Raw genomic sequence first — 16,813 nt, 5'->3', positions numbered from 1 at the left:
GGAGACCAATCAATGCTATTTAGAGTTGAGATGGAATGATGTGTAAATTATGAAGTATTCTGAATCAGATGATATTGCAATAACTCTTGGATATGTCTGTTCCCATTATACACGGCACCAATTCATTAACAATGACATTTATGGTTTTTTATGGTTTAATTTCAGTTTGACACCATAAGACTAATGTGATACCAAACCATTTAAAAAGATTTACTTTTATTCATACAAACGATTCATGTAAAACAGCCAATCACAATATTAACAGGTCCAGAGATGCTCCAATCAGGTTTATTGGGACCAATACCGATCACAGATTGTTTTTCTCATGATCGGCAGATACCGATATAGCATCTCTAGACCGTCCAGCACATGTATTTCAGTGTATCACCTCGATACATCAACAAGCTATTAAAAGACTTGTAGTTTCTCAGTGAAAAATGCAAGCACAGCTTTGATTAATCCACATGGTTCCCTTTCGCAGCTCGGCTGCTTGCGTTCAGGTCCAGCCTCGTAGGGCTCATCAGACACCCTTGTACTCATGGGGGCAGAAACTGGTGTACAGAGGCTCTGCTGGAATCCCACGCCTTCGAGAGAAAAAGAACATTGTTAAGCATGATGGTCATATACTGTCGTATGAAGGAATAGAAATTAAGTGATGTCAGTTTTTAAGTACCGGTAATTAGAAGTAAAACATTAAGAATTTGTATGCCGACTTTGCATCATTGTTTAGTGCCGTTTATATACAGATGGCCGAGTGGTGACGGCAAGTCCTGACACGCCAGGTTCAACATCGGTGAACCTTAGCCGGGTCGTCCCAACCTGCCGACTGAACTAATAGGACTAACGTGTCATGTGTTGAACTCACTTGGCAGCCATTTCGCTTCGCTCTTCTTTCTGTGAGCGAACAACTACGGCGTAAGTCAAACAAACTACACACCAGAAAAGCGGCACTCGTGCCAGCAGCACTCGTGCCAGCAGCACTGCCTCTACAGACCCGCAACGTAACATGGGAAATGCACACATTCTGATCGGACGCGTCGGCTTGCGTTGCAGATGTGTTCTGTTGGCAACTTAATTGGCACATGCATCTCATGCGTGCCATGGCGCCACACAACATCATTATCTGACCTCACAAGACTATTATTGTAGTCTGAAAACCGAAGAGGTTTCTTTAGAAACCAAGGTTTTGTAAGTAGTGTGAGCGAAATACTTCACTCTATGGGATGTTTCCCTTTGCGGAGAAAATAGCAGACCTACAAGCTCGTGAGCTTGAAGATCTGCTATTTGCTCTGCAAAGGGAAACGTCCCATAGAGTGAAGTATTTCGTGAACGAATACTTAACAAAACCACCTCTTCAGACTCCACCATGGCCCATAGCACTAGCCCCTTAGTATTCTAAACATAGCACTTTATGTAGACTTATGTAGATAGTATTTTAAACAGACTTATAGCATGTTACGTAGACGGCACTATAATTGCATTTTATGTAGCTTACGCATGTTTCATGATAACTGGATTAAGAGCGTCTGCTAAATGCCTAAATTGTAAATGATCTACTATAATAATGATAAGGTTTCATATCGGCATTGAAGAGCACAGTTCAGTGAGTGAACTCTTAATCTTTGGCATGAACTCATGCTGTATTGAGAAATGTTCTGTTTAGATTTACTAGCCCTTACCCGTTGTGAGATATTTGCCCCCCTCTTGTGGCCGTGGGGGGGTACTGCGCCCGGAGCGTTTTTAATTCAGTAATAAATCTTGCATCCTTTGGTATTCTTCTCCTGATAAACTACACGGTTTGCACACATCTCACCATGCACAACGGCGACAGGTAGCCTGTCCACACATGGACCGCTACTTTGCATTCATATTCATGTCATATTGACAGTACAATACCCATTTTTGCATTTTTTAATCCACTAATAAATTCATTATAAATCATGAATGTGTCAAATTGGAAAAAGGGCTCCATTAAGACCTCCATATAATTATGGTCCATGCCTGTGTGAAAAGTGGGAGTGATTGGGGCAGCCAATGTTGAGATAAAGCGCTGTCAGGGACATTCAGAAAGACAGACAGACAGACATTCGCTGAATTTTAGTATGATGATGATGATGATGATGATGATGATGATGATGATGATGATGATGATGATGATGATGTGTAGAGAGAGACTGATGTGAGTCAAAGCATGTATTCAATAAGGCCTTAACGGAGATCACACTTGGAGGCAAGTGTTCATGTATTTAATTGATATGGGAACTATGGAGTGAAAACAGTCTGGTAGTGGTACACTGTTTCTCACTTACTGTAAGTGTACAAACGGGAATCATTTGTACACAGTAGTACACTCGGGGTTAAATAACACCGAGGACTGTATAGTGTAGATTGGGGTCCCAGAGATTTAAAAAAACTATCAAATGGGGGTCCGTAGCCTGATGCATATCAAACGGGTGGTCCTTGATATTAAAAAAGGTTGAGAAACGGTGGTTTGTATGTGATATGACCAATAAGGATAATAAGAGTTCCTGCTAACTAGACTAGACTAAAAATAATTGTGAATCCTTTGTTGAGCGACTACTACTTTGACGATACTCACTCGACCATGCGACAGCGGTGCTTGGCCAGTCGGCTGTAGGCGTCGTTTACGTCCGTCACTTCCTTGGCGCTCCACAGCCGCTCTGCCACGGCGCTGGCACGGGGCCTGCCGCCGCGGGGGGGGGGAAAGGAAAACACATTCAGTCCAATGGATCTCAAAAATCTACAAGCTTGGACCCATTTCGAGCTCGTACATAATAGATTGTAGAAAGCTGAAGGCTTAAAAAAATATGGACACATCGGCAACATACAATTGCCTACCTACAGTACACAGATTGTTACGGTAAAAAAGGTCAAATAATGGCCGATATATGGGCCAAACAGACACCTGATAATGAATTCTCTGATAATGGGCACTATACTATACCAGAGTCTGGGTGTGAGGTTGGTTGAGTCCACAAACTCTCCCCACAGACACGCCTCTCCACCAATCACAAGCTTCTTCTGCTCATCGGTGCCTGTGTTGACGACGTCGTAAAACAACAAGCGAGAGATCAGGCAGTTTGTCTAGTGATATACAAACAAATCCGTATACTATACACTATACTATAAGGGTAGAATGGCAGTATCATAAAATGGTAGAATCATAAACGACAGTGAAATTATTTAGCCCCCCTTTCAAGTAAAATATTGTATAAATATGTATTCATTCAACAGGCATACACATATCTGCACAGAAGTGACTAAAATAACCCTAGATTAGTAAACGGACACACTGGAGACTGAATGTGACCCAGATACGACGGACCATAAAGAAACAGAATAAAACGACGGAGCCATAAAGCAAATACAACAGTTCCAACACCCATATTTGAAAGGCGGGTAAACGGACAATAAAAACAATGTAGTACAATTAAACCTGATAAAATGACATAGCCAATGGATGTTGCATTATTTTTGCAATCCATCCCCATCATGATGTGTATAAAACAGTGGTTTTCAACCAGTGGTTCCACTTCCAGGTGGTCCCCAGCAACTGTAAATGGAGAGTTGGTAACAAAATGGACCCTTATTGTTAAACATCTCTACATTAGAGAATGTAAAATAATTGTTATTTTTGCCTGTTATATCTCCTTTGGTACCAACATCAATACAGCATGGAATTGTGAGCAAAATCTTATCCAATGATAACAAAATATTCTTTGGTTTTGGGTCTTGAGAGGCCAAAGCTCATCAAAATGCCGAATAAATAATGTGCCTTGATATGAAAAGGGTTGAAAACCACTGGTATAAAAAAACAATCATGCTGGACACACCACGCATGCACACACACCATGGAAATCTTGCGGGTCGGCCTTGTAAATGGCCTGCCAGTCTTGGCCATAGGCGATACGGTTGAGGTACCAGGGGGTGGAGAGCAGTGCCTGGTACCCTGACGATGTAACTCTCGTCATCTCAGCCTGGTATTGCTGCTGGTTTCCCTTCCACACGTGGATAAGTGTGTCTGCTTTCAGCTACACACAGCATAATAAATAATATATACATCACTTTTAGCAACCAGAAGTAAGCAAGTAGTTAGTGGTGGACAAAGTACGCAGCCCAAAGTCCTTATGTTGCATTTAGACCGACGGGGTTACGGGATGCAACCCGCTTAAAAAATATATAGTTTCCTTTTGACACATGACATTCACACAGTCATCCTTCCTTGTTCGCCCACCACCACACAGGCCCCTTTTCCACCATAATAACTTTGGTAGAATCTAGCACGGAACCAGTTCTAGAACCAGAGGCCTTTTATTTTTGGTTCCAGTTCCGAAACACATTTCAGGGTTCCGATTCTGAACCAATTCATTTTCAGTGGAATCACACAAGAACTGAACCAGTTCAACCCCGTACGTACAGTCTCAAACGCTGTTCATTTAGCCAACTTTTGCCAGATTAGGGTTATTCGTGGTAAAGCGAAATGAAGACGAACAGGGTTATTTATGGAGCCAAGCCTCATGTAAAAGAATAAAGCGCAAAGACCAAAACAAAACCCAAAAAACAAGCACTCAACCAAACAGCCAACACCTCATCACAGCTGTGCAGTTATCAGATGTAAGCCTGTGCTTATTTTCACCAATTCCCCTTTTTAGATGACACCACAAAATCTTATCAAACGATAACAAAATATTCTTTCGTTTTGGGTCTTGAGAGGCCAAAGCTCATCAAATGGTCCGAATAAATAATGGGCCTTGATATGAAAAGGGTTGAAAACCACTGGTATAAAAAAATCAATCATGCTGGACACACCACGCACGCACCATGGAAATCTTGCGGGTCGGCCTGGTAAATGCCCGGCCAGTCTTTGCCAAAGCCGACGATACGGCTGAGGTACCAGGGGGTGGAGAGCAGTGCCTGGTACCCTGACGATGTAACTCTCGTCATCTCAGCCTGGTATTGCTGCTGGTTTCCCTTCCACACGTGGATAAGTGTGTCTGCTTTCAGCTACACACAGCATAATAAATATACATCACTTTTAGCAACCAGAAGTAAGCAAGTAGTTACAAGTGGTGGACAAAGTACGCAGCCAAAGTACTTGAGTCAAAATATACACCTTACTGTACATGTGTTAGCGGGCGGGGTTACGGGATGGAACCCGCTTGGATGTTGGTTCTGGAACTGTTTCCGTGCTGGATTCTTGGAACCTTGGTGCTTCCAGTACCGAAACACATTTTAGGGTTCTGAACCAGAACTGGTTCAATGTTAGGCGGTGAGAGAAAATAACTAAACTGGTTCAACCCCGGTGGAAACAGGGCCTGTACAGTCTCAAACGCTGTTCATTTTAGCCAACGTTTAGCACATTAGTGTTATGCATGGTAAGGAAACATTAAGACAAACAGGGTTATTTATGGAGCCAAGCATCATATAAAAGACTAAAGCGCAAAGACCAAAACAAAACCAAAAAAGCAAGCACCGTCTCAACCAAACAGCCTACAATATACAACACCTCATCACAGCTGTGCAGTTATCAGATGTAAGCCTGCTGAATGAAGTGTGTATTTACTCCAATTCCCTATTTTGTCCTAAACTGTAAAAACACCCTAGCCCAAATATGCTCTTGTATGACTACTAAACTGGTTTTAATCACATCATTAACCCTGGCATCGCTATTCAGAGGCATGTCATTATAAATCATTTCCCCCCTTCATTTTTCGCCATTAATTCATTCAAAAATAATAATAAAGCAAAAAAAGAAAATAAAGAAAATCTACAATCTTACAGGACTTTCAGATCGGCTATTTTGGCCATTCGTCATACGATAAAGCATGCAGGGCTTAAGCTAAGGCCATTATTAAAAGACACAATCAGTCTGAGTGACTGTCTTTTCAAAATGGAATTAACTTCAGGTCCCCAAACATTTTGTCCTGACCTAGCTGACTCACCCCCAACGCTTGAAAATAATATATATTTTTAATATGATTATGGCAAAGCTGCTCTATACATCTCCTTACAACAGCGTTTTTTTTAACAGATTTTGTAGTTTGTGTTAAATAAAACCGCCATTACCCTTTTCATGTCACACACCCCCTATTGCCCTAGAGGGCATTCGCGCCCCACAAGGGGCGCACGCACCACAGTCTGGGAACCCCTGACCTAGAGTAAGCCCTTTCTTTGTCGTATGAGGAACAGTGAAACCCTCCTCATGCAGACTGACCGTTGAAGTTCAGAGGCTCAACCTTGTAGTAGTTCTGCCAGTCCTGTCCGTAGCTAATGTAATCTAGGTACCAGGGGGCGGACAGGATGGTGGTGTAGCCCGCGGCCGTCACTTTGGACAGTTCCTCTGGACTGTTGCCCAGCCACACATGCACTACAGTGTCTGGCTTCAGCTGCAAGTCAGTCACACAGTCCATACACACCGGTAACCAAGGTGTTAATATCCTTTACATTTTTTACATTTGATTTTCTTTTTTTATATTTCTATTTTGACTTTTTTTTTTCCAATTTCAGTTTTAAAGGGATTGTGAGTTTTTTGTAATTTTTCTTATTTTTTTTTCTGAGCTCATCAAATTTCACCCAACTTTTAACTTTTAACATTCAGTAGATTTTCTGTGGTCTATGGTTTTCTGGCTCAAACAAGTACCGTAATTTCCGGACTATAAGCCGCAGCTTTTTACCCATGATTTGAACCCTGCGGCTTATACAACGGTGCGGCTAATCTATGGATTTTTACCGCTAACTCAGAGCCATCTAAGGCTCTGAGCTAACGTAACGGCCACTAGGGGGCCACCTGCGGCTTATAGTCCGGTGCGGCTTGTATACGGGATTTTCCCTAAATTTGGCTGGTGCGGCTTATATTCAGGTGCGCCTTATAGTCCGGAAATTACGGTAAGTGCTCAGATTTTTCGCAGTTGTTACAAGGAATTATAAAGTCATCACTCTCTTTATCTCATGAACTGTGACCCTAATTAAACCTCCACACTATTCTCCTGGTCCGTTTGAATTGAACCAAATTGCAGGTGTGGTGAGTCTATAAAGGCCAGACCGCAGGCCAGTCACATGAACTACTTGCAACAAAACCGTTTTAAGGACAGTCCATATGTTGCAATGGTGTGGCCTGGCCTTAGGCCAGGGACAGAAAAGAGATGACACATCTATCTGAGCTCAGCCAGTAGTTTCATTTTGGGACATGGGGGATTTTCTACTGATGTATTTTCCCCCCCAAGACATCAACACAACACACTACAGTCATCCTTCCTGTTTCTGCACACATTCTCACAGCTGTTAGGGAAACATTTAGCCAATCAGGGTTATTCATGTTAAAGAAACATTTAGCCAATCAGGTTTATGTAAGCCAAGCATCATGCAAAAAAAAGAAAGAAAGAAGAAAGAAAGCGGAAATACTAACAGTAACTATAACCAGTAAGACGCGCAAACGCGGGAAGCGAACGCAGCTGAGACCCTGCAGATCATGTCTGTCTGTCTGTCTGTGTGTCTGTCCCGCTGTTACTGTATATGTGGACCTGGCCCCTTCTGTGCCCATATATGGAGCTGAGTGGACCTGGCCCCTTTTGTGCCCATATATGGAGCTGAGTGATTGCTGATGCAACACACTCCATATTTGGATAGCGGGACAGACACACGGACAGACAGACATGATCTGCTAGGTCTCATAGTAAGTGCTCACTGCGTTCGCAATCATTTGTATTCATGTCTGGTGCTGTCCGACAACACCTTGTCACAACTGTGCAGTTATCAGATGTAAGCCTGCTGAATATTATATATCGAATAATAATATATATTCCGGGTTCCCTTTTGGTCGAAATGGTCGCCGTAAAGACTGGCATTCTGAAAAGACCCACACATCACAGACACACTCATGTAGACTAACCGTTGAACTTCAGAGGCTCAACCTTGTAGTACTTCTCCCAGTCCTGTCCGTAGCTAATGTAATCTAGGTACCAGGGGGAGGACAGGATGGTGGTGTAGCCCGCGGACGTCACCCGGTGCATTTCGTCCGCGATATTGTTGGACATCCACACATGCACTACAGTGTCTGGCTTCAGCTGCAACAGTCAGTCACACGTCAGTCCATACTTCTGTTCTGTACTCAGCTTATAGACAGACACCCCCCAATAATATTTAGCGTTTACGGTTAGCAAGGCATGACAAGCAGCAAAGAGAACAGAAAATTCAGTTCACACCACAAAACTGACAAAAAAATAAAATATAAATGCGAGTAGCTACATTTTAGGAAGCAACGTTGCTTAGCATGACGTATGATTTTGACAAGGCATTTAGCATGACTTATGATTTTGACAAGGCATTTAGCATGACATGATTTTGACAAGGCATTTAGCATGACTTATGATTTTGACAAGGCATTTAGCATGACTTATGATTTTGACAAGGCATTTAGCATGACTTATGATTTTGACAAGGCATTTAGCATGACATGATTTTGACAAGGCATTTAGCATGACTTATGATTTTGACAAGGCATTTAGCATGACTTATGATTTTGACAAGGCATTTAGCATGACTTATGATTTTGACAAGGCATTTAGCATGACTTATGATTTTGACAAGGCATTTAGCATGACTTATGATTTTGATAAGGCATTTAGCATGACTTATGATTTTGACAAGGCATTTAGCATGACTTATGATTTTGACAAGGCATTTAGCATGACTTATGATTTTGACAAGGCATTTAGCATGACTTATGATTTTGACAAGGCATTTAGCATGACTTATGATTTTGACAAGGCATTTAGCATGACTTATGATTTTGACAAGGCATTTAGCATGACTTAAGATTTTGACAAGGCATTTAGCATGACTTATGATTTTGACAAGGCATTTAGCATGACTTATGATTTTGACAAGGCATTTAGCATGACTTATGATTTTGACAAGGCATTTAGCATGACTTATGATTTTGACAAGGCATTTAGCATGACATGATTTTGACAAGGCATTTAGCATGACTTATGATTTTGACAAGGCATTTAGCATGACTTATGATTTTGACAAGGCATTTAGCATGACTTATGATTTTGACAAGGCATTTAGCATGACTTATGATTTTGACAAGGCAGTGTTGCATTAAGACACGTCATTGATTTCAGTTAACGTTACCTTAACTCCGTTGTCAAAGACTTCCTGCCAGATGATGTAGCCTTTCTTGGTTGTCGTCACAATATCCAAGAGTCTTATATCAAGTCATAAGAGAGGAAAAACATCCATCAGATTTTATTCAATTATCTTTTTTTTCAATCAGGTTTAGGATTTTAATCAAATGAACCATAGTGTCCCTATTCTCGGGTGAAAATATCTGATCAGAAGCTCACAATGCGTTGCAAAGTGACACGCTGTGAGCTTGTAGATCTGTTCCTCAACTAGTTAAAAATCAACAAATCCTACATTACTATGGTAACCACATGCAATACTTCCACGGACCACCAGTGGTGCTCCAGCCCCCATCTTTTAGTTTTTCTATGCATTGAGGCTGAAGGCAAGGCCAATTGAGCCCCGGAGCTGCCGATCGACCGACAGCTTTGACATGCGGTAAGCCAACATTAATATGTTTATCATTAAATAGAACGCAAAATAACACGTATTTGGCGCTCCTGGACTTCCTTAACAACACTGAGTAGTTACCAAAGCAGTGACCTTGTGTTTGTGTCAAACAGTAACTCACCTTTGGATGTAGAAGGATTCCAACTTGCTGTAGTCCCGTCCCAAGCCGTGCTGATCCATGAACTTTGTAATATCTGGGTTGGACTTCCTGCAAGGGGGTTTATAGTTCAAACGTAATATAATTTAGAACATAATATGCTCTTCTTATGGTTCACTAAAGTCATACTCTGCATAACATTCATTATACTAGTCTTTTCGGTGTTTTGTTAGAACTACGATTCCCAGCATTCAGTTCAAAACAAAACCACTGAACCAAGGACATCTTGAAAAGTAACATTGTCGGAATCGGTACATATTAACTTTAAAATACATAAATAAATACATTTGTGGTTAGAGAAATTGTCAAAAGAAAATAGTTAATGTGTGAAAGACTATATAACAATAACTATAAAAACGTTACACGCTATCGAACTTGCAAGTATTATGTCCATTGGCAGAAACATGAAAGTCATGCTTCCCAGCACATGGAGTGCAATAGTGTGGTTTTGGAGACGTGAACCTAATCATCTCACCAGCAGCTGAAGTCCACCTCGTCTCCCCCCAAGTGAACGTAGGCGTCGGAGAACACAGAGCTGATCTCCTTGAAGAACTGGCTCATGAATTCATACGTGGAGTTTAGGATGGGGTTGACGGGTCCGAAGGTCCCAGAGGGACTGGCTCCAGAGTAGCAGGGCGTGAGCAGGTCCTTCTGGCCTGAGATGGAGATGTTAAGATGACACAAGGTATTCACTCCATTTGTTCACTAATTTAAGGTGATATAAGGTATTCACTCCAAGGCTTTCATTCGTTTACTAATTTAACAACATACCTGGATACGGCAAGACAGTGACTCTTCATCATTTCAAGAAGCCCCAGATTGATATGCATATTATGATCAAAGTCATGGTAGAAATCCTGGTGCGCTCAAAATATGAACGTGAACTATGCCTAACCTAAACCTCAATATAAAACAAATATACAAGAATAGCCAGTGAACTCACCTTTGCCCCATGACTGAGTATGTCCCGGAGTGTCAAATTCAGGGATCACGCGGATCCCTCGCAGACGAGCAAACTCAATGATCATCTTCACGTCCGCAGGGGTGTACACGTGTGTGTACGGGTGGTAGGCTCCCTGTTGACAAACACCTTCGTGAAAATGCTACATAGTTTGTGCAAAAATAACAACGTTCTTGAGATAATAATCCCCCCCTGCTCTCTGTCTGAAGTTAAATGTCGGTATAACATTGAGATTGAAGTGTACAACGCAATGTTCTACATACAACTTGTACCTGATAAAACATAGGATAATCCGCACTGTGTTTAATTCTCCTAGAGTGAAGTTATTCAGTGCAGTGTTATGACCGAAATAGTCTTCGTCAAGTACATCTTGTGTTCACCAATATCGGCGTAATGCGAGGCACCAGTAGGACCAGTAATAAATAGGCGCAAAGACAAAGCACAAGGCCTTTTTTATTATGAGTATATACTGTGAATTTAGCTTCACCATACAAAGAGTGAATTAAATCACTGAAGGAACAGATAAATATGATGAATATTATTATTTATACCTACAGTAATACCTACAATACTTTTGCAAGCCGGAACATTAAAGCTGCCATTCTATAGTTAGCCAGATGCTGAATGCGGTTGTAAGCAATTCCACTGACCTGTTGGCTGAGCTGGGGAAACGTACGGCTCAGGTAGGGGAAGGAGGGGTCGTCCACTATGTGCCAATGGAATACATTGAATTTGTTCATCGCCATTGCTTCCTGTATGGAGGATTGAAGAAGACGTTAGGAGGAAAGGACATTGACCACTAAACCACACCATGAACCCTAACTTCCCTTTTAGTCTACTTGTCAGAATGTGAACCCGGGCATTTTGAGTACACCAAAGTTTTAGGTTTTTATGTTTAGAAATGTTGAGTATGGGTCTCCAGCATGTAGAAACTGCCAGATGCTAACTTGCATATGTTGAGCATTTTTCATAATTAGCTGTAATTACAATAATCACTTATATGGACAATATTTCAGCAATTGTACCAGGCCTAATAGGATATTTCCTTGCTAATCAGTCTTAAAAGCACCAAGTTTAAGGCCAGAGACTATTGCTGAAATATTGTCCATATAGGTGATTAATTTGATTATGGTAAAGCTAATTATGAAAATTGCTCAACATATGCATGTTAGCATCTGACAGTTTCTACATGCTGATGACCCATACTAAAACGTTGGTGTAGTCAACATGTCCGGGTTCACAATGGGGCTCTATGGGCTGGCAAGTAGACTATTTTATCCTGGGTCGTCATAACAGGCGAAACATTCGCCAAAGGTAACAGACCAGACCTACGACTCGCATTAATGAAGCATTTTGAAAAGGTTCCCATAATGGTATACCCAAAAAAGGGACAGCAGGCATAACTCATTAAGACCTGAGGCCAATTCTACAACAATTCTTCTCCAACTTTTTCATGCCCCCCACCCCCCATCTAAGAATGTTTTGTGCCAGGGATCCCCAGAAGAGAAGATTTGTGTTTAAACAAATCTAAATTATTCACAATTTCTAGATTTTTGTAAAAAAAAATATGTAAAAAAAAAAAGAATAGCAATGTACAAGCTCACAGCGTGGCACAAAGTGACGCTTTGTGAGCTTGTACATCTGCTATTTTTCAGAGCTACCGTTCTAAACCACTGTTTAGAACCGAATTTACCTTTTCTGAGGAACTAAAATCTAAAATGACAGGTTTTATTGGGTCAAAGTGGTTCAAAGACTAAAGCACAACAGAAGAACGTACCAGGTTAGCCAGGATGACTTTAATGGACAGGAAGTGGCGAGAGGTGTCCAACAGGACGCCCCTGTGTGCAAACCTGGGAGAGTCACTGACCACCGTCTGGTTGACGCTTTTCTGAAAGCAGAGACAAGGCCATCAGGCTCACACCATGGTCAGCAACACAAACTGGACATGATACTCCACTTGAATGCAGTTCTCTCCACTATTCATTTGTATTAAATCATCATACCTACATCATCATAAACATCATGTATTTATGATACACTATAGTTCTATATTAGATGTACTATCTAGGGATGTCCATATCATGTTTTCTTGCTCCCGATCCGAATCCGATCATTTGATTTTGAGCATCTGCCGATACAGATTTTTCCCAGATCTAATATTTATATTTTATAGAACACGTTTATGCCATATCACAATAGTAGTCTACAATATCCCAAATCACAGACAATTTCCAGTCTAATATCATGATATGGATATAATATTGATACTAGGGATGTCCCGGTCACGTTTTTTGGCTCCCGATCCGATTCTGATCATTTGAAAATTACGTGATCGGCTCCGATTTCCGATCCGATCGGGACAACCCGAGTACTATCCTGTATATCAGATATAGGATACTACTTGGTTAAATTAATAATTCATTAATGAATTTAGATGAATGTATTTATTTATGTGTAAGGCTTTATATGGGCTTCCCCCGGGAATCTGTAAAACAAAAACCAACACCACTAGAGGACAATGTGAGGGGTCATTTAATACCGTGTGGACAGACACCATGTTTTGAAACAATGTGCTGCCTGTCAGCAAAGTGAAGTAAACATCGGAATGTCCTACCGTCCCACTAGCAATAAGGAAGTGTCCTACTTTTACGGCCCATCTGAAACAATGACTTCAAGGCAAACCAGAACTTTGGATTATAACCTCGACTGTTGTACAATGTATGATAATCTTGTGTCGTTTCTTGTTTTCTCTACTACTTCTGCATGTGTGTATTTGTAATGTGCACATTGTCATTTGTGATGTTTCAGTTTTTGTTACCTGCCTAGGGAGGGACTGCCATTCTTTCTAACTCATGTAGGCATGTTTGCGTCTTATATTTTTTAATATGTCCCTATCAAATAAACAATTAAAGTAAGTTGTGTTTGGTTCACTTACAGCGCCATACTCGTCTTCATACACCAACTGACTGAAGGTCTCAAGGCCTGAGAGAAAGTGCGTACAGTAAGACACAATGCAAGTCAGTAGGAACATACTGTAGGAAGAACCTTTTAACGTTTATCACCACACAAATACAATTCAGTGGTTCTCAAACTTTTTAATTTCAAGGACCCCCAGCTTGGTATGCATTAGGCCTTGGATCCACATAACTCTGAGAGTGCAAAAAATGGAACCAAATGGACCTGCTCGGGGCATTTTGGTTTCAATTGTATACCCATAAGAGACTCCTATGCGCTTGATCCGAGTACCTAAAAAGAAGATCCAATTCAATAAATATATATTCCATCCATTCTTGAGTTGTCCTGACTGAAGCGCTGTATTACATAATGTGTGCAACTGCAAACAGATTAAATGTTAGATGTACTCATAGGATAACACTAAACAGTGTTGCTTTTATTGTGTGAACTCAGTGTGTAACACCAATAAAGTCAATACAGGTCACATGGGATTCATCAAGCTTTGTTTATTCTTTAGCTTTTGAAGCCACAGGTTGCCATGTAAAAGAAAGGTCAACCATGATGGTGCTGATCACATGAGGGCATTGATATATGGATGTTACAGTACTTGATGTGATAAGACGATAATAACAACTGTACCTCTGAGCGCGCCCCACACCTTTGGGGCCTTCAGTACAGCGTACGGCTGGCCCACTGAGAGCTCATCTGGACAAAGACACAGGCAGAGACAATTTACGAATTAGGCATTTAGAGGACGCTCTTAATCTAGAGAGATTTACAGTAAGCAAGGAAGACACGAGGTAATACACCAGATGCTTAATCTAAGATCATTAGGTAAAGCAAGGACCTATCATCAGTCAAGTTTATAGGTTCTTGCTTTACCTACGATTGTAAATTGTATGATGACTCTAAACAGTAGAATATCAACAAACACAGATCAATAATCTGTGTAGATTGAAACTATACATACTGTACTATACTTAAGGGTGTCACTTGCCAGGTCTACAAATGACCTGGCATCTGTCTACAATAACATGTCATCTAAATTACATTTTAGCTTTTGCATAAGCCTGCAACTAAGGAAGTCAAGGCTAGGGCAAGTGCTACAGGCTAAGGTGGCGTCTGAAGAGGTGAGTCTTCGGATTACACAGACATAACCATTCTTTATGGCTTGGCTAAAACAATGCATGCTATGCTACCTAAAGAGAATTCTTATTAAATAACCATGCAACCTATTAGTGCCAGGTCAAGAGTGTTAGGACCTCTCTGGCATGGTTAATAGTATTAACCTGGTTAAACCAGTTACTAGTAGACTAGTGATCCCTCACCCATGACTCTATTGACTGCAGAATGTTGCCCCACAGGATAAACTGCATATCTCTATACTCTCAACGGACAGTAGCCTAACACTCACAGAGCTCCTCCCAAGACCAAGAGACATACATACTGTATGTACATAGTGGTGTTGCTGAAACGACATACTGTGCAGCCCTGATAGAACACCAATGGGGAAGCTGTGGTTAAACAGACTCACATGACTCATCAGAGGCGACACTGGGGTAACCGTCACACTCAGAATCAGGCGATGTGATCACCACCTGTAATTCAGGTATGTCAGATGACCTGGGCTCATGTCTCCTCCCTCGTATGTTGGCAAACACGTATCCATAGTACCTGTACAGCAGAAGAAAAACCAGGGGAAATCAAGGTTTATTTGTCACTACCGCTGATGATCTCTTATAATGGTAATGGTAAATGGTAGCCTGGCTTCTTGGCCAGACTCCTATCACACTGCAGATTCGCGTCTGGCTATGTAAATGGTGCATTTATATAGCGTCTTTATCCAAGGTGCTTTACATAGAATGTGCATGTAATGCATTGTAATGCACATTCACAGTATAGTATAGCCACAGATATAGCAGCAGTAACATCAAGATAAAACCTACATAACCTAATTATAAATGTATAGTCAAACATCCATATATACAGTAGTACCAGATGAAACCTGATTCTCAGCACAGTAAATTAGTGTACATATAATAATTATATAGAGAAATGTAGCATTTTACTTCAACAGAATGCATGTTAGCTATGAAATGGCTCATATATTATCATACATTACAACTTACATGTTGGGCATTTAGCAGAAGCTCTTACCCAGAGAGACTTACAATAAGCAAGGTAATCACCATGGCTAGGTAATCACTGGTCTGGACCAGGGTTAGCCATGGTTCACATGACGCTGTCATGATAATCATGACAGTCATGTTTCAGGGCTAGACCAGGGTAATCAGTGTAATCACATACATAAACAAATACAGAGAGACCATAGTGCCTAGTCTTAGCCCCAAGCGTAGGGACAGAGGGAACATGGGGCTAAGTTAGTACATTACATTATGGAATAGCAATGTATGTAATATCAGCCATTCTAAGAGTTAATACAGATATGCATGACATTGTAATAACAGCGTATATACCTTCTATATGCGTTTTGCAGGAGGCTGCAGCCCGCTCCAACGGACGACTCTTTGCCGTCGACGATAGAGAAGCCGGTGCTGCTCAACCTGAATGGAACCTTGGACATCTGCACCTTCAGGGGCAGCGGCCACAGAGAGCCGTACTCAGACTCCCCTCCGACGGCCACCGTCTCCTCTTCCTCCGCGGCGGGCTCTGTGTACACTCCTTCACTGTACAGATCATCATAGAGGTCGTTGTACCTCAAGCCCTGGCAAAGAAGAGCCACCTGCAACAATATGAAAGTCTTCTTCCACGCCACAGCCATCATCATCATGCCTGCAGTGCTCACTCACTGTACTAAATTCGCTACTACACACAGAGCGGGGACTCGGGGAGTGCAGGAAGTGAATGTGATTTTAAACTAAAGTTATGACAACAACATCATGTGATCTATGAGAAACAAGCCAGAAGAAGGCGGGGCCTGGGCCAGAACCCAATTTATATCTAGACAAACTATAATATAATATAACCTCTGGATGTATAACTTTTTCTGACCGAAAACGCACAATTTTTAGCCCCTCCTATATTCAGCTATTAGTGTAGATTTTCGTCTTAATACACAAACATTAAATTCCAATTGACAATCAATGGCGAACTTATGTCATATGTGGACGAGCGAATCG

The 16,813-nt window shown here is 41.3% G+C and overlaps 1 protein-coding gene across 4 annotated transcripts; it reads right to left on the bottom strand.

Moving 5' to 3' along the window:
• Positions 1-53: 53 nt before the first annotated feature.
• Positions 54-16,545, bottom strand: hexb (hexosaminidase B (beta polypeptide)). Of its 4 annotated transcripts, none has more exons than XM_080756096.1 (14): positions 16,151-16,545; positions 15,208-15,347; positions 14,313-14,378; positions 13,654-13,700; positions 12,496-12,606; positions 11,369-11,470; positions 10,701-10,833; positions 10,233-10,413; positions 9,722-9,808; positions 9,160-9,232; positions 6,236-6,407; positions 2,966-3,056; positions 2,600-2,704; positions 54-584 (listed from the first exon to the last, which is right to left on the bottom strand). In XM_080756096.1, the coding sequence occupies exons 1-14, from the start codon at positions 16,462-16,464 to the stop codon at positions 521-523; spliced, it is 1,686 nt and encodes a 561-aa protein (XP_080612222.1). In that variant the 5' UTR covers positions 16,465-16,545; the 3' UTR covers positions 54-520. The 4 variants fall into 4 exon arrangements, 3 of the variants coding, with proteins under 3 accessions (XP_080612222.1, XP_080612220.1, XP_080612221.1); XM_080756094.1 differs by lacking the exon at positions 6,236-6,407 and adding an exon at positions 4,842-5,025; XM_080756095.1 differs by lacking the exon at positions 6,236-6,407 and adding an exon at positions 7,910-8,084 and having other exon boundaries at positions 205-584.
• Between the last annotated feature and the right edge of the window lie 268 nt (positions 16,546-16,813).

This window comes from Protomyctophum bolini (genome assembly GCF_963924005.1).
Source record: "Protomyctophum bolini genome assembly, chromosome: 22".
In the NCBI taxonomy this organism is placed as follows: Eukaryota; Metazoa; Chordata; class Actinopteri; order Myctophiformes; family Myctophidae; genus Protomyctophum; species Protomyctophum bolini.
Note: the sequence above shows the minus strand (reverse complement) of the source record. Positions and strands in the feature narration are given on the sequence as shown.